At 50.4% G+C, this 18,379-nt stretch overlaps 1 protein-coding gene across 1 annotated transcript in view; it reads right to left on the bottom strand.

Annotated features, from left to right (window-relative positions):
* SCN8A (sodium voltage-gated channel alpha subunit 8) overlaps nt 1–18,379 on the bottom strand; it is a 41,255-nt gene that overhangs the window by 11,074 nt on the left and 11,802 nt on the right. The window contains exons 3-20 of the mRNA XM_034071592.1: nt 18,238–18,356; nt 16,869–16,958; nt 16,594–16,722; nt 14,618–14,709; nt 11,623–11,844; nt 11,396–11,459; nt 10,761–10,902; nt 10,105–10,311; nt 9,368–9,658; nt 8,623–8,982; nt 7,849–7,984; nt 6,635–6,873; nt 6,266–6,439; nt 5,360–5,716; nt 4,233–4,703; nt 3,657–3,774; nt 3,014–3,168; nt 2,224–2,397 (exon numbers count right to left, since the gene is read on the bottom strand). Of these exons, the coding sequence (XP_033927483.1) occupies nt 2,224–2,397; nt 3,014–3,168; nt 3,657–3,774; nt 4,233–4,703; nt 5,360–5,716; nt 6,266–6,439; nt 6,635–6,873; nt 7,849–7,984; nt 8,623–8,982; nt 9,368–9,658; nt 10,105–10,311; nt 10,761–10,902; nt 11,396–11,459; nt 11,623–11,844; nt 14,618–14,709; nt 16,594–16,722; nt 16,869–16,958; nt 18,238–18,356 (3,540 nt within the window). The remainder of the gene's footprint in view (nt 1–2,223; nt 2,398–3,013; nt 3,169–3,656; nt 3,775–4,232; nt 4,704–5,359; nt 5,717–6,265; nt 6,440–6,634; nt 6,874–7,848; nt 7,985–8,622; nt 8,983–9,367; nt 9,659–10,104; nt 10,312–10,760; nt 10,903–11,395; nt 11,460–11,622; nt 11,845–14,617; nt 14,710–16,593; nt 16,723–16,868; nt 16,959–18,237; nt 18,357–18,379) is intronic.

The raw sequence follows: 18,379 nt of genomic DNA, 5'->3' as shown, positions 1-18,379 counted from the left end.
GCCTGGAACTCAAAGCCATCTACTTCTAACCCTGGCACGTGAGGCCCATTCCCCACACGGGCCAACTCTTTAGACTGGACCAGCCATGACCTGGCCATATGGAAACAGCATCTCCAGGCACCGTTTCGCCAGCAACCCACTATCTTCCAGTTTTGGCTACTATCACATTACAGACACAGATAGGAAACAGATACAGCAACCTTTTTTAAGGGAAAAAAAGAAGACACCAATATACAGCAACAGAGAATGGAAAAACATGAGACCTCCTCCTGTAAAAGGTGGCGTTCAGCTTAGTTCTCAGAACAGACACTTCCTCCTTATCATTCTATCAAAAGGGATATTGAGATAATAATGTGAAATGAATCTTATTCCACACATAGTCCATGACCAGCTTTCAAATGCATAAGCATGTGGGAAAAGGTGGAGATTTCCTCTTATTTTACTGGTGGTGCACCAGGCTTTTGCTGTCTTCATGTAAGTGGCCAAACCATGTGGCAACTTATGGCAACGTGGCTCCGGGTTTTGCCACGTGGCTTTCAAATGACACTGATTTAAACCTTTGGGACATCCTTGGCTTACAGCAAAGCCTTTGGGAAGCAGAATCAGGCTACTCAGGAAGGGACCAAGGCCACAGCAACACCCCCTGGTCCCAGCTTCCAGAACACAGAGGGATGGGCTATAAGATCCATATAGAGAGAAATGCAGTGATTTACCCTGTACGTATAATACAGGGTCCAGGCTTCACTGACTCCTCAGTTTTAGGGCTTCCTTCCCTTGGGATAACGCCCCGCTCCCAAGTAGGAAATGAACACAAGTGACTAAAGGCTGTTTGAGCTTTCATGGGCTCTTTGCAGTATTATTCTCTGGGGACACTCTGACAGCAGACACAGCAGGCACCGATGGCAGACAAAAGGAATTCCAGATTGACTGAAAAGCAGAAGCCTTCATTATTACCCAGCAAAAGACTTTGTCTTCACAAATACCCCAGCAAGCTTTGGGAACCAGAGGAGCAGTTATGTGACAATGCTAGCAAACCTGAAAAATAACATTCAAGAGGGTTGTTATGATGCAAAAGGCTTATTGGCTATTAGTCACGGCTGCCACCCTGCCTTCACTTGAACCCCAGCCACAGCACGCTAGGAAGTGTGGTTTCACAGGCACAGGCACATGTGTAAATGCACCACCTGCCTGGGAAGTTCCTTCTCTTTACTCCAGATGCTTGGGAAGAGAATGAAACCACACTTTGTTCCCAACACTGGAACTGGACTCCCAACATGGAGCCACAAGGGCTGTGGAGGCTGCTCTTGTGCTCAGCTGCTGGCTGCCCTTTAAGGGAGGGCACAAGAGATGGTGGCTCCCATTAGTTCCCATGTTAGCACTTGTGCTTCATCTTAAGGCAGCGCAAGAGACAGAGGGTTATTTTCAGCAGGGATCAGTTGCTGCTTCAAGACGTGTGTTAAGGGAGCAGAGAGGACTGGGAAAAGAAAGGGATAAAGGCAGTTTTCCATAGGAAACGCAGACACTTCTGCCCTGGAATTGCAAGCACAGCTCCTCCACCTACTCCAAAGTATTCCCAGCAGGATAACGTCACTGAACAGCAACTCGGTATAACTGGATCATATTCAAAAGGTTTCAAAGGAGAAGCTTGGAAGACAATTCATGTATTGCTGCTTTCTCTTAGGGCATTCACTAAAGGCACTGATGCACAACTGGATGTGATGGAACATTTTAATGCAACCCCAGCATTTGGGAGTCTGAAGTTCCTTGTTTTGCAATTCTTTGGACTTTGAGTCCTACCAAATTCCAGCATTTTCTGCTGTTGACACCATAAATTCCATTCATTTTAAATGCTCCAAGGCTCAATGTTCGGAACAACAGAGCCTGGCAGGTGATGGGATGGGAAGATTTCGCCTGCCTCATCATTCCCCCATCCTTAAGAACACAGAGGGCTACAGGAGGAGGGTGGCACCAAGGAATCTGACCGAGCTCTTCCACTCTTAACACCTTCCAGTAGCTCAAGATGTGCTCAGGCCTCTCTGAAACACTAAAACCGCCCAAGAGCCACAGCTGGAAAACCCTCATTTGCTCTGACCCCAAGAGGTATCTGGGATTGAATCCATAGAAAGTGTGTGACTCAGTCAGGACATTCCTCAGCAGAAAACACTACCCAGCATTCCACTACCGAATCCCAAGCAGCAAGAAAGGAGGAGGGAGGATACATACAGCCACAATGAGGAAATCCAGCCAGCACCAGGCGTTGGTGAAGAACTTGACGAACCCATAAGCACACCACTTCAGCAGCATCTCCAGGATGAAGATGTACGTGAAGACCTTGTCTGCGTATTCCAGGATGGTCCGGATGGTTTTCCTCTGTTCGATGTAAATATCCTCAAAAGCCTGGGAAAGAACCAGGTGCTCCTTTCAGGCAGGATTTATTCCCTGGGTCAGTGCTGCTTCCCAGCAGCTTATTCAAACAGCCCCGAGATAAGCAGCACAATTACATCTTTACACAGTGGCCTTGGGCAGTAGGTGCCACACTCCTCAGCAGCTGTCAAACCAGAATAAACCCCCCCAAAACTGACTAAATGGTGCAAGAACAACTCTGCCTTGTAGGGATGGGAGCACAACCTTTCCAGCTAAACCAGTTCAGCAACTGGTACCATACTGGAACAGTTTCTCTGCAGCTCAGCACATCCAGAAGGGCTGAGTCTGTTGGCAATCAGACTGTTACTGGCATTAGTGAATGGAGAGGAAGCCAGGTTAGTGCTGTGGCTTGCACATTGGTGTGGACTTTGGTCCTAAAGCTCCTAGTGGGTGCTCGATGTTGGCTGCTGTATAACCCCAGCTAACACACAGTGTGCAAACACACAGAGGGATGCTTTGGATCTATGGAAGAGCCAGATCAAGTAGTTCTGCAAAGATGGGAAAGGCAAGAAGGAGAAATGGGACCCGAGTGATGCTGCCCTAGTCCAAACCCACCCGTTTCCAGCAGCAGAACCTGCCTGGTACTCACCAGAGCACCGCTGCTCAGGAGGATCATGAAGATGATGAAGGTCTCAAACCAGTTATGCTCCACAATGAGGAAACAAGTCTTCCTCAAGGTCCACCAAGACTTCCCCAGCCCCTCCTCAATATTGACCTGGCAACACTTGCAGCGTTGCGTGCACCCTGCATTGGGGACAGTGCACAAAGCAGGATGAGCCCACATGTGCTTAGGGAACATGATTTAATGGGAGAACAGGAAGTTGCCATTGTCTAGAAGCAGTTTGATGCCAACAATATTAAACAGGCTGAGTTTCAGTTCACTCTTATTCTTGAGGATCTGATGGTTGCTTTCACCACTTCTGTAGGCACCTGAATTAACACCATTTTGTGATTGGATTTGCTGAGGTTTCCGTACACTTGACAGCAGAGAAATGGAAAACTTGCTGGTAACATAACCTTGAGCCATTTAGAGCATCTTTGCCAGGGGAATACCTGTAATGGATCAGTTGCTGGAAGACATTAAGGCCAGCAACAGAAGGGGAAGAAAAACCTCAACTGAAGCCAAATTCTTCTGCTTCCAAGTACTCACAGCATCAGTTGTACACAAGATCAATCTGCCCTACCTATAGGTCATCTACACCCTCGCAATGCAACTGCATCTCCAAGCTTACCTTCTGTGAAGCAAGCGTCTGGGTCCAGATACTCCTCTGGTGCCTCCACAGGGACTTCTTCCACTTCAGGCTTGATGTCAATGGTGCTGCCTTCAGAGGAGCTGGTTTCATCCAGTTTCTTGAACACAAAAGCAAAGCCAAGCGAATCCATCATCAGTTCCCCCAGAACTCAGGAGGACTCAGCTGTTTGTTCACCAGTTACTGGAACAAAAGCTGGCTCCTCATTCCAGCTCATTGAGATCCTGACTCAGCTTCCATCTCATGTTAACAGGAGTAGGAAGTATTTCTGTTCTATATATTTAACAGTGTTTACATTCCATACATGAAGTGTATATAGAATAGATGTGTAATAGTATTTACAATACAAATACGAGTATATCTGGAATATGTATTTAATAGCATTAGCGACTCTCCATAGAGCAACCAGCACAAGAAGCTTGTGCCTTGAGTGCACAGACATCATAATACAGTTCCAGCACAAACCTTCTGTTTCTATCTAGTTCTCCCTCCCGAGATGCTGCCAGGCCCTCACACCAGCACTGAATGCCCAGAACGCATCTGAGCATCATCTCCTACCTCTTTGCTGCCATCGGGATCTGTGTCACTGCTGAAATCTTCTGTGTTGTGATTTTCAAAGTCCGATTCACCTACAGCAATAGGTACCCGGACAGTGAGATTGGGGTTATTGATGAAGGACATGTGATCTTCATCTATTATGTACTTCTCCACACTGCTCCCAATTCCACTTGTGGTGCCATTGCCATTCTTCTGATAATCAATGTCTCTGTTGATATCGGCCCCTGTGTGGTTAGCGATGCAGTTTACCTTCTTGTCATACAACTCATCCAAGGGTTTGACCTCATCTGCCTCCCTCTGCTTGAAATGAGCCTGCATGAACTCACGCACTTTTGCCTTGATCCAGGCAATGCCCTTCTTGATGCGGATAACAGAGATCTGCAGGTTGTTCATCTCCCCATCATCATCGGTTGCTGCTAAGTTGTCAGCGCTGAAGGAGCTCAGGAGCAAGGCTAAGAAGAGGTTCAGCACCTGGAAGAGAAGAGGTTGAGCTTGGCAGAGCGGACCCAGGAGCATTGGGGCCCCAGGTCCTGCTGAGGTTCAGAAGGAAAAGGGCCAGGCTAAGTTCTGAGCTCCTTGCCCACACCCCTGGTGAGACAAACCCACCCCAAGCCAGCTCACAACATGCATCTGTTCTCACTACCCCACTGGCTCCCATAGACTTTCCCTCCTGCGTTTCAGACCAGGAGGAAGCAGCACGATCCAAGTGGAGCCTCCCACACTGTGGGCCATGCAGCTCCATCCCTGCCACATCCCTGCCTCATGACTGAGCTGCTGAGACATTCTAGGAGCAACTTCCAGCCCCATTCTAACACTTCAGGACCTTCCCCTGTGTCCCAAATCGCTGCCATTTGGAAAGGCAGCTTTGGCTTCTCTGAAGCTTCTTTTGTGCCCTGTAACCGAGGGGCTGTACCCCCAGTGCTTGGATGCTTCATTCCTGGGAGCTGTTTAAAGCCCATCAAGCAAACCACATCCTCAACGCTGTGCTGCCAAAGGCAACAGGCTCATAGGCTGAAGGCCATGAAGGAGCCCACTGGAGCTAGAACAGCCTCCCAAATCATGACTCCCTGTCTGTGGTTCCCCCCCCCAGAGGCAACCAACAAACCCATCAGTAACCATTTACTGACCACTAAGTTGCCGATGACCATGACCATCATGAAGACAATCAAGCACATGGCCTGTCCCGCTACTTCCATACAATCCCACATGGTCTCAATCCATTCCCCACACAACACACGGAAGACAATAAGGAAGGAGTGGAAGAAATCGTGCATGTGCCAGCGGGGTAGCTCACACTCCGGATTGATCTTGCAGACACACTCCTTGTAGCTTTTGCCAAAGAGCTGCATTCCCACCACGGCGAAGATGAAGACGATGATGGCAAGCACCAAGGTCAAGTTCCCCAAGGCACCCACTGAGTTACCGATGATTTTTATCAGCATGTTCAGAGTGGGCCAAGACTTGGCCAGTTTGAAGACTCTCAGCTACAACAAACCCAGAAAACACAACCAAAAGGGATGTTGAGTTGAGCTGCATCTGAAACCGGCAGGACAAGCAGGCAGGATTCCCTACACTGCACCCACCCCTGGGCTATGACCCTGTCAGGCTGTGCCTGGGGTTGTCCTGCCATAGCCAGACCCCACAGTCGAGGCTGGATGGGGACAGGGTTTCTGGAGCTGGCTGCAGGTGGGAGTCTGGTGCTCTCCGAGCATCTGCCCACAGCTGGCTCTGCACCCAACAATCCAAGCCTGAGGCCTTCAAAGAAAGCTCAAGAAGAGCTGCTTCCTGACATGGGCTATCTCCATTCACAGCCTAGCCCAGGATACATCCCAGGTCATCCCTCGCTGCCTAAACGCAGCTCAGATCTCACGAGGAGCAGTTGTGAAGCAAGAAGAGAGCACAAAGATGACCCCATTCCATCCCTGCGCTTCCCCAAGCCAGGAAACAAGGGGGCTTTGCCTTTCCTTATGTAAAGAAAGCTTTCTAAGAGCTCCAAGAGAGTAACATTCCAAAAGAAGTGGAACATGGAATACCAATCGGAAAGATCGCAGCACAGAGAGTCCTTCCACATCTGCTAGACCCAGCTCCATTAAACTGAGGGAGACAATAAATCCATCAAAGATGTTCCAGCCTTCTTGGAAATAATAGTAGGGATCCATGGCAATGAGCTTCAGGAACATTTCTGCTGTGAAAATCCCAGTGAAAACCTGGAATGGGGAGAAGAGACAAAGATTCATTCCTGCTCATCTCCTGACCTTCAGGCTCAACATCAGCCACTGAGCCAGCTCAAACATGCAGGCCATGCAATGGAGTAACAGCCCTTCTGATCTGAGTCTACATTAACAAGCAGCCTATCCCAGGAGAAGCAGATCTGCAGGGAATATTTCCCCATGCCAGCTTACCAGATTCCCTACGGAGAGCACGTGCTCAAACTCTGGGGTCATGGGATGGTGCTCCATGGCCATGAACAACGTGTTCAGCACAATGCAGATGGTGATGGCCAAGTCAACAAATGGATCCATGACAATTAAGTTCACTATCTCCTTCAGCTTCATCCAGTACGGGTGGCATTCCCAGATCAGGAACGTGTTGGCAAACTTGTACCAGCAAGGGGGACACTTCCTTTGGGACTCTTCCAGCTCTACAGTTACAAAACAGAGCAGCAACAGGGCTCAACGCTCACCTCGGAGGCTGCTGGACCTCTGGGGCACGCGGATCTTGGAGCATCTTAACTGAAGAGCTATGTTTAACCAAGGACCCAGCATGGGAAAAGGATGGAGCACACTCAGTCCCCCCCCCCTTGAGCTCCTCCACTCGCAGTGGTTCCATTCGGGCTCTCCAGCTGGAGTTTTCTCTTTTCTATGGCTAGGGAAGGGACCACTGCGTTCTCCTTCCCATTGGCTCCCGGTTGCTCGGGATTTAGTTGCCTTGGAGTTGCTAAAGTTAAAAGAGAGGGACCGTAGCACTGGAGCCTGTAGGCGTTTGCGCAGGAGGGAAGCAGCAGCAGAACCCTGCTCTGTTTCTAAGTATATTTGGTTTCCCCACAGTGTTACTGCAGGAGACAGCAGGAATTTGAGCTCATCACTCTCATGTGCTCAGGAATCCTTGCTCCTGCATAAGGGAGCTGGGAATCTCAGCCCCATGTGCTGCCCATCTCAGGTGTGACAGCAGCAAAAGGGACATCAGGATGCTGGCACATCTGAGAGTAACTCAGACCATTCCCTCTCATGGACAGAAGCAAAGCATCCCTCCAGCCCTTGGGAGACTGCAGGAGGCAGAACAACTGCATCAGACATCCTCTTCCTGCTATCATCAGTGGGCAATGACACCTCTTTACCTGTGTATGCACACAGCTCAGAGGCAAACGAAGCCCAACAAACACTTCTGCATTGAGAATGCCTCCAAAGAAGCAGGCTGAGGTAAAACTAAATGTGTACATCAGCAGGGACACTTAAATCCTATGGGGCAGAGGGAGAACCACAGCGCTCCAGGGAACCCAGCCCCGTGAGGAGCACCCAAGGGATGGCTCCTCTGTCCTCCTGCATCACACCACGAGAGGGCAATCGCTGCCAACACACTGCAGAGCAGCTGAGGCAGCTCCTCCGCTCACACCTACCCTCCACAAGGGTGTTTGTCAGCCCGGTCATGACACTGTTGGTTCGGTCTTTCCTTCCGTAGGATGCGTTCACCTGATCCATGGAGACCAAGAGGGAGCCTCCAGGTTTCTTCCTGATCTCGATTTCAGTGGTACCCTGCAAACGCCACAGGATGATCAATGCAAACTCTTGCTCATCCCTGTACTTCACGTACTCTCGGCCTAGAAATACAGCACGTGTGCCCGGGAGAGAGAAACGTGGCTGTTCCTGCTCTCCTTCTTTCCCTACGTGACGCCCATGGACACAGAGCGAGCAAAAGAGCTGCTCAGTAATACTGCTCCTTTACACATGCATCACTCCCACCACATCCATGCTAGAAAGAGAACTAAATACTGAGGCAAAGCATTACACGAACATGCTGCCTAGGGAAGAGAACAACAACAGGGAGCAAGTGATGCTGAATAGAGGTCAAACGGGCTGCTATTGGCACTCCTTTCATTCCAAGCCTTTTCTTCGCAGCGGGGAGAAGGAGGTGGGTTGGTTGTTGAGCTTGGGAAGGGAAGAGGGGGAAGTTATGGAATCAGTGCAGGCTGAATCATGGAATGCTTTGGGTTGGAAAGGACCTTGAGATCCAAATAGCACCAAATAGCTCCAACCCCTGCCATGGGAAGGGACACCTCAGCCTAGACCGCGTTCCCCAAGCTCCATCCATCGCATCCCCCCAGGCTCACAGCACACAGGAGCAGGGACCAAAGCACCCTTGCAGTGCCACGGGCAGCCGTATCCCTGCTCACCTCCGGCAGAAGGCGGCCCCCAGGCATGCTGGAGGGGGGCCCCCCGATGAGGGACACCACACCATTGCAATCCACTGTGCTGTTCCTCTTGATGCTGCGCCGCAGCGTGGGGAAGATGCGCGAGGAGCGGCTGCCTTGGCTGTAGCCACTGTAGCCGCTGTAGCTGCTGCGGCGGTCCCGGCCACGGATGGGGATGAAGAGGGAATCCCTCCTGCCCTCGCTCTCCTCCACGGTGCTGTGTTCATCATCAGCAAACTCATTCTCGGAGCCCGGGTCCCGGAATCGCCCCTTGTAGCTGAAGATGCTGCTCTTGCTGTTGTGTCGGGACAGGAAAGGGGAGCCAGGGATGCTGAGGAGGGACTGGGAGGGAGAAGGGAAAGAACAGCAATGAGCAGCAGGTACCGAGCCCTGCAGTGCTCTCAAGTGCTGCTGAAGTGGGTTCACTCCCTCTCCAGGTCTACACAAACCATCTCTGGTTTGATGCCATCATCTCTGCTTTGATGCCATCATCTCTGCTTTGATGCCATCATCTCTGCTTTCAGAGCGGCTCTCTCTTGGGGAACAAGTGACCTGCTTTGATTCCCTGCTCTCAGGAGCCATTTGTGCCAGGCTCTAAGTGTCCTCCTGATCCGCTGCAGGTTTAAGAGGATGGGCAGATTCCTTTGACATGCCAATCGGGATCTAAACTAGAACATCAGCCTGACTCCAAGTGAGCATAAACGCTAGGGAAGGACATGAAAACTACCTGGTTCATGATGGAAAACTTCCTTCCCAGCCTGTTATCCGGGAGCCGGAACGCTTTCCTCCTCATGCCATCCTCGGACTCAGACTTGAACACCTTCTCAGTGTCACACTTCTCCTCTCCTTCCGACAGCTCCTTGTCCTTGCGCTTCTTCCTCCGGTTCCGGCGCTCCTTGGCACTCTTGGAACTGAGCTTGGAAAGCTCTGAAGAGCTCCGGGACATCCTCACCCCACCACCATCATCCTCCACAGCATCTTCAGAGACTGTCCCTGCCGAAGTGACCATAGCAGCAGCCTGAGGGTGTAGGCAAGAGATGACCATCATTAATAGTGTGGCTTCATGCACAGAACCACGAGTGTTCGGGGTGGGATTGGGATGCTCGATCCTTCTCCTGGAAGGAACCTGCAGCCAGGACCTTTCACAGTCTGCCTTGGCAGGCACTAAAACCTCTCTCAGTCCCTTACAAACAACTGAGAAAGGATCAAATAAGATCTTATCTTGCAAAGATATTCTCACACTTAAGTGGGAACATTTCTATGTCCCTTCATAGAAGGGCTTTTTCCAGTATAAATCAACACAATAAGCTTGCACCCAATCCAGGATAAACCAGCAGAGTGCTCAGTGTCAACCCCAGCCAACAGAGGATGTGATGCCAGGGCACTGCTGCATCCTTTCATCACACACTGTAATAGGAGGCAAACACAGCTCGAAACAGGGCCCTGCACAACCAAAGCACTCACCTGGGCTTCTTCCTGCTGCTTCTTCAGCTGCTCCAACATGGCCTTAAATTCTGCCTCCTTCTGCTCTGCCTCCTCCAGCGTGGCCTGGTTCTGCTCTTCGTAGGCCATGGCCACCACAGCCAGGATGAGATTGACCAGGTAGAAGGATCCCACAAAGATCACCAGGACAAAGAAGATCATGTAGGTTTTCCCTGCTGCTCGTAAGGTCTGTTAGAGAGCAATGGCAGAGAGAGGGAAGTGAGTTCAGGGTGAGCTCAGGTGCGTGAATTCATCCCTTGACCTGAATGCTTCTGTCCCAGCATGAAGCCACTGCCCATTCCCCAGCAGAGCCACCAAAGGGGACACCCCCTTCTCCAGGAACACCCAACGGCTGCAAACCAGAAGGGATTCGGATGCACAGCACGAAGCTCAATGCTTCAAACCACAGCAAACAGAACTAAACCCGTTCCAGTGAGGTCCCCAAAGCATCCTCAGACCCCTTGGTAACATCCTGCCCTCCAGAGCCCCTCCTGCAAGCAGAGCCGAGCTCTGAACACAGAGAACCTTATGCTCATCCAGGTCCCTGGGCAGGGATGCCTCACCCCAGCCCATGCCACCCAAGGCTCTTCCCTGCGCTGTTCCCCACTTCCCATCGCATGTAACACCAAAGCTCTTACCAACTGATACAAGTTCTCCCAGAAGTCCTGAGTCATAAGGCGAAACAAAGCCAGGAAAGCCCAGCTGAAGGTATCAAAGCTTGTGTAACCGTAGTTGGGGTTCCGGCCTGCCTTCATGCACGTGTAACCCTCCGGACATTGGCTGTGGAGGACACAACGTGAGGGCATCAGGGCAGGAAAAGGGATAGAGCAAGGTGAGAACATGCACGTTATTCATGCTTATGTTATGTTATCCATGTTCCCAACACAGGGCATGCCCTTTGCTTCCCATGTCAAGTAAGAAGAGTGGATGAGGAGAATGGACCTTATCCTATGGAAACAAGATGTGGCAATGGGAGGCTCTTCACCCTGAAAGAGCACATGGAGGTTTCCATTGCTGAACCCCGTGATGATTCCAATTGGATTCAGAAAGAAATAATGGTACTAAGTCATCATCACCAGACACAGACCTGAAACGTGTCAGCTTACATCCTATTAGTCATGTAGTAACAATGGATGAATGTAGTTAGCTTGAGAAATGTGAAGTACTTGACATGTGGAATGACACCAGGACCAACAAAGGAAGCAGCAGGAACCATCCCAAAGGCTTTGCCATCAATGGTAAACAGAGCCTCCCCTTAAAGCCCATCACTCACCCTGCATCCGAGCTGTTACCACAGAGCAAAGGGTCAGGGGCACCGGGAATGATGTAAAAGTTAGCTGAAGGAGATAAAAAGAGACAATTACGTGCACAAAGAGAGGGAGGAGAGAGCCCAACACACCTTACAACCCCAGCAGCCCCAAGTGACCCGAAGCACCTTCACAAAGCCAGGGTTCTACTGAAACAGAGGGGAGCAGGGGGCTGCACTGCACAGATACCTACACATATTGTTGGTGTACTCCTCCCAGTCAAAGCCCTTTGAGCCGTTATCCAGGAACGTCTCATTGACATTGATGGGCCAGATCACACACTTGTTCCTCAAGTTGCCCATGAAGAGCTGCAGGCCGATGAGAGCGAAGACGCTGAGACAAAACACGGTCAAGATCATGACATCCGACAGCTTCTTGACGGACTGGATGAGGGCACCCACGATGGTCTTCAAGCCTGCAGAGAACACCACACTAGAACTGACTCCTGGAGGAGACAGGGGGAAATCACATCCTCACATCCCCTACAACCACAGTGGCAAGAGAGGGCTGCTATGGAGCAGCCGGTCCCCGGAGCCACCGGCTTGTCCCACCCGGTGCCATGGGGATGATGGATGGCCCAAGCTCCCTGGGGTCAGTGGCAATTGTTAGAACAAATGTTCCTCCCTGAGCACGTCTGAGCCTTGCAATAGAGGATGCAAAGCATCCTGGCGAGGCCCTGCCATGAAAGCAAGGGACTCGTCTAAACCAAGGTGTTAAAGTAAGACGCTGCTACAAAGCTCTCCATGGACACACTGAGTTCTCTTTAAGCCAGGCACAAGCTAAAACCCCACACAAAGAGCCAAGGCTTTCCCCATCTGAAGTTCCTGCTGCTTCACTCAAGTGTTTCAGCACTCTCCCCTTCCCCTGCAGGAGCCGCATCCTTCACTTAGATGATGGGATTTGATGGGGCAGGGTTTCACCCTCAGCGCTGGCTCTTTGGGTTCTACCAAGGCCATCAGGCTCATGAATAGCTCCAAAAGATCACGAATGGCTCAATAACAAAAGGAAGCTCAGGCCTAAGGCAAGAATCCTGCCAGTCTGGCAAACCAGGCTGGTCTGGGAGAGGAACCATCCATGAAGTGGGGGAAGAACATGGCACAAAGGCTTCAGGAGACTGAGCTCAACAAGCAAGAACTCTGGACACAGAAACCAAAGAGTATTTAAGCAGCTTTTCTGATGTTAATCTTGCATTTGGAACTGAGCAGTGAAGGAGGCTGAATTTGGGGGCAGTCAGATCCAGGTCTCTGGCATTCAGCAGCAAACCTTTGACAAGAACCCTGTCTATGCCAACAGAGGTTTGATCCGGATCAGGAACACCAAGCTTCAAAAGGAATTCTTATGGAGGAACAGCAGTTTCAATGTCTTTCATTCCAACCTCCAGCGTTTTCAAGCAGTGCCAAAGCCCTACTCCAGCACCAAGCAGGCTTCTGCTGTTAGTTCTGGCAGACAAATACCCGTTCCAACACCAGTTTGCATGCTCATCTCCATCGCTCAAATATGCACCATGCAGCCATTCACAGCAGCAACCAGGCTCTGCTTTGTGCGCTGCTCTCACAGGCACAGGAGGAGATAGGGGCTCGGAACCATGATGTTCAATTGGCAGCAGGAGCGTTCCCAGTCCAGCACAAACACAACTCCAGTAGCTCCCAGTGGAAGCAACGGCCTTCGCGTTCCGCAGATCCGCATCGCCACTGGGTCCCATTGAGTGTCACAGGCGCTGGAGACTGATGGCATCAGACCACTGAAATCCCAGTTCATTTATGCCAGTGACCAAATGGCTTTAGAACACCAGAGTTCAATCTGTCCTACCACAGCAGCAGTGATGCTTTAGCTCACAGGTGCCACAGTCTGCTCCTGTCACAGGAATCCATGCAGACCCTCTACCTGCATGGAATATCTTGCCTGTAAACCACACTGAGGATAATCCCAGTTATAGATAGAGGATGTGGTTAACACTCATTGTAACCCCAATGTTACAGCCCCCGTTCCATTACACGTGCTGAAGCAGAAGGGGAACCCCATAAATGAAGCCTGTAGTAGAACATGTGGCTGCACTGCACTTAGGAAGGGCTCAGCTCCCCCTTCCCTTGCTGTCATTTGAAATAAAAGGAAAACTCCACTGGTTTTGAGTAGGATGGAGGGAATGATCCCAAATGGAACTGTCCTGCTCCTTTCCATGGGAAGACAAGGCATGCTTAGTACCCAGCCCATTAAAGCTGCATGGGTTTCACTTTGCTACCATTCTGAAAGCAAACCACACATAGGAATTATCTTAACATTGATGCTGCTCCTTGAGCAAGGCAGTTAATACCTGTAGCAGGCTGACAGAACCACAAGTGCACTTCAGATCCCCCGAGTGCGCTGCTAACAGCAATTCCCCACGTACCCTGTGCTCTTTAACATTGGCAAACATCAAGGAATGCTAAGTAAGAACATACTCTTGCATATTCTCATTGGGTGCAAGGAAAGCAGATGCCACTTAAGAACATCATGCACAACAGCCATGTACATCTGATGGGTTTAGCAGTCTGGAATGGGGACAACAGTGATTGGTCCCTACAATCCCACAGTCTCTTTTCTGGCAAGTGGAGGCTGAGAAAGCAGAAGAACCATCATCAGTTATTGCATTAGGAAACAAATAGAAGAGCAGAACTCATCAAGTGGTTCTATGGGGCGGGACAGGCTGGGGAGGGAAGCTTATTGCCATTACCTGCCCCAGACCCCATCTGACTCCAAGGAACTGAAGTGGCCTTGTGCAGGCAGGCTTTACGTTTGCTGGATTTTGCTCTCACTTTATTCTTAGGAACAAGAACAGGTTTTAGGGTTTAGGTTTTAGAACAGGTTTTAGGGTTTAGAACAGGTTTTAGGGTCTAGGTTTTAGAACAGGTGTAGAAACAGTGGCCCTGATGGGGTGACTTCCTGAGCAAGAAACTCTTTAAGGAGGAAGGATATCCCCATTCTTCAGCCATCAGGAACTAAACTTTAGGCAGAGAGTGGATAAAGGGATAAAGACCAGGAAAGGGAGACTTCTGCCCCCCCAATTTGGTGGCCCAGAAGCCTCAATTCCCAACGACTCCATTGATCCAGACTGCAAAGCCCATCAGACTCATGCCAGCGGCTCCAGCGATGCAGGATGGGGAGGGGAGGTGCGGCACAGGGCCCCGCTTTGGATGCTGCACGGTTCTCACCTGGAATAACAGAGATAGTTTTCAAAGCTCGGAGAACTCTGAAAGTTCTCAAGGCTGAGACATTCCCCAGGTCCACAAACTCTGTCACATATCTGCAAGGAGGGAGGTCACACACAGGAAACACCATCACAATACACACACCGACTACAGACCAAGCCATACAGCACTCACGGGGGCCTGCACCCAACAGCTGACACCGAGCGGAGGCCGCCTTACCTGGGATAACAGATATAGTTTTCAAAGCTCTCAGAACCCTGAAAGTGCGCAGAGCTGAAACATTGCCTAGGTTTACAAACTCTGTTATATACCTGCAGAATTAAACCAGAGTTAATGGCACCGTTGGGGTCGCGTTTTAGCTCCCGTTGTAGGAAACAAGCATTGCAAGGGCTTTCCAAGGGGGCACTCAAAGGGGGGAGCCTTCAAGGGTCTCCACGCTGCGAGCGGCTCGTCCGGTACCTGCAGCCTCATCTAGACAGGCCTTGAGGGTTTAGTGCCACCTCTATAGGAGATGGGCATTGGGAAGCTTGAAGCTGGGAGGGGGATTGGGTGGCATCGCCTCACTTCAGTGCTTTCAAGTGCACCCACTTCGCTTTGTGCTGACCAGAAAGCATCAGTGCCTGTCGCTTGGAGGAGCATCCTTCAGCCTCACCCTGAATGCTTCACTACCTGCGTGTGAGGCACAGGAGGCTCATCCCCCTTCACAGAGGGATAAACCCGAGGTGCACAGAGGATAAGATGCTTTGTGCAACGGTAACAGGGTTGAATTTGCTAACTCAGAACAGACCATTCCCTCCCTGCTGTCTGGGGAGAAACAGGGTAGGAAAAGGCAAAGGAATGCCCCATATTTGAGCTCCTCCGGGTGCTTCATAGAACTCAGACCCCCTTTGGTGGGATTTAAGTAACACATAAGCTTGTTCCAGCCCTTGACACAGAAAGAGATTGGATTTGAAGCCTATTGGCAGTAATGGCAATGAGGCGGTTACGGAATCAGATCAGTGGGAGCTTTCATGTTTAAGACCAATGCATTTAAAGCTGCTCCTTGTTCACCTCGAGAGAAACAAAGGCAATCCCCAATGCAGAGGCACTGGCAGCTTCCCCCACACGATCACAGGAGATGCCCACCTCTTCCAAGGGAAACCAAAGGCTCAGGGAGCCACCGGTTATGTGCCTTTTGTGCACAATGAGCAACTCGTCGCATGGGGTTTCATTACAAACTAAAAGGCATTGAGAACAGAGCAGAAACTCTGAGAACTCAACAGCTCTGGGGGCAGAATACAGCCCCAAAAAGGTATTTTCTATGAGTAAAGGCTCCTGAGCTTTCCTGCTGCTGCCTATGGGAGCCCGAACATGCACACATGTGATATCCCACTAACAGCTCTGAAAGGGGAGGTAACATTCTCTTCAATGAGTGCCTCGGACCACCAGGGCCATCCACAGGGTTTTCCTACTGAGCCAAAGCAACCATCAATGCAGGGAAACTCTAGGGAGCATCTCCTGGTGCAGCTCCCAGCCAGCCCCATGATCCCCATAATCAATGTAAGCTGAGCTGGCACAAGAGAAGAGAATGAGGATGGAAAAGAAAGCGTCTCCTTTTCCAGCTCATTGGAAAGGGGTTAATAATTACTCAACCTTAAATCACAGCCTGGGACCTTTGACCACACAAGGCCAAAGGGGGGAAGGAGATGGAGATGGGATGCTCGGCTCCGAGTCCTCTGCTGAACAGGACAAGCTGCCACTGGGGCACAGGAGCACCCTAAATGCCAGGAGCTATCCTAAAGCCTTTGCTTCCTCAAGGCAGGTTCCAACACGCACTTTGCAGCATCCCTGACTCTGGAGCTGAGGTTTAGGCTGTGCCTCCACACCAGGCAAACCTTTCCTCCTGACAGAGTGAACCTTTGGGGATGCACTCAAGTTCCCCCCCCCCATCCCCTCTCCCATGGCACAGATAGCTGGAGAAAGCTGAACACACAACTTACGCCATCATGATGACACTGAAATCCAGCCAGTTCCATGGATCCCGCAGGAAGGTGAAGCCGTCTATACAGAACCCTCGCGCAATGATCTTCACAAGGGATTCAAACGTATAAATGCCAGTGAACGTGTACCTGCAGGAGGAAGGGGTGGAAATGTCACATCAGTGGGGACCAAAGAGGAGCTCCAACCATCGGGGTCTAAGCAAAGCAGGTGGAAAAGGGGATGGGTGGATGGGAGGAGCGGGTTTGTTACTAGAATAGAAGAAGCTTTTACTTACTCCACATTCTTCGACCATTCGGGTGGGTTACTAAAAGTCATGAATACACAGTTGGTCAAAATAGTGCACATAATGATCATGCTAAATACTGTAGAGCAAAGTCAAGGACCAACGGGACACCAGCGTGGCTCTTTGCATCAGCTTAGGGCTCCCTGAGCATCACTTACTGCAATGAAACTCAACCGTCCCCAGTCGAGGGGGACTACAAAGATGCTCATGGGACAGAAGATGGGGGTGCCTACACATACAGAGTGTTTTCATGTCACCATTCAATTCATTTCCTGTTCTCTGGCATGTCTCAGCAATTCCCAAATCGCATGCCTAAATGGCAATGTCTCCCCAGATAATTCCCTCTATGCAGGAACATCAGTAATATATCCAACTGGAAAGCAGCATTGAAATCCATGGACACCCATGAGTTAGCTTGGAGGAGATCTTAGGGATCCTTCCAAGCATCTCTGCCCCCGTGTCTGCTCAGGATCTGGTGAGGAGCACTGCAAGCACAGCTCAACCTCAGCATTAGGAGCCTGAGTGCACATTAACTATGGAATTATCAGTGGAATGGGTCAGATCCAAGCTGCTGGACTTCCCAGTCTGTGGAAGCCGACTCAATGGATCTCAACTCCAGCCTCAAGACCCACTTGCCAGCATCAACCTGGCAGAGCTGCATCTCCCACCTGCATCCCAGAACATCCAGAGGGGAAGTAACACAGAGGCCAAAGAAAACGTTCCCAGCCTCAGATCCCAGATGGACTTTGGGAAGATGGAAAAGCTTTCTCTTTGTATGAGATGCAGGAAGAGAGTACAGAGAAGCCTCTAACCCAACACATGAATTCCATTTCGGAGCCACTTTCTATGAATAAATAACTAAGCAGGGAAGCAGCTCCTTCAATATCCCACCTTTTTCCTCCCCCCTTTCCTACTAACACATGCAGATGATGTTTCCCATCTCTTCCCTATCTACTCCCAAGCTGTCTGAAGCCTTGCAGGGGAGCGTTTTGGAATAGCCTCGCCATTAGAGGGATATTTGAGACGCCGGAAGAGCAAGGAATTACTCAGCATCCCGTTCCATGCAAGGAACCTTTGGCTCTTGCAGCATCTCAGGAGCTAAACCTCAACTCCTCCTCATGTAAAGCATAAATCACAGTTGCTCCAATGCTGACGGACGCCTGTGCACAACGCATGGACACAGCTAGGTGCAAAGAGCAGGGGAAATGAAGGAACTGACTTGCTGGGATGTGCCTAAAGGACCATGCTTGTCAATGCTCCGAGGCCACACGCACAACATGAACCCATCCCCAGCGGGACGAGCAGCAAGAGGCTGGTTCTGTGCCTGCAGCAAGGCACAAACAGCAATCAAAAAGGATATGAATGTATCAAAATTTTAATAGCTATTCTTCTAAACAGATTAAAAGGACTTAAAATGTACAAGGCAGGTGTGGCACTAAATCGGAAGAGTGTTTTCCCTCTGTTTAGTACTACAAAGGTCTGCAGAGAAACAAAGAGAGAAA

Source organism: Melopsittacus undulatus, chromosome 21, assembly GCF_012275295.1.
Source record: "Melopsittacus undulatus isolate bMelUnd1 chromosome 21, bMelUnd1.mat.Z, whole genome shotgun sequence".
Lineage (NCBI taxonomy): Eukaryota > Metazoa > Chordata > Aves > Psittaciformes > Psittaculidae > Melopsittacus > Melopsittacus undulatus.
Note: the sequence above shows the minus strand (reverse complement) of the source record. Positions and strands in the feature narration are given on the sequence as shown.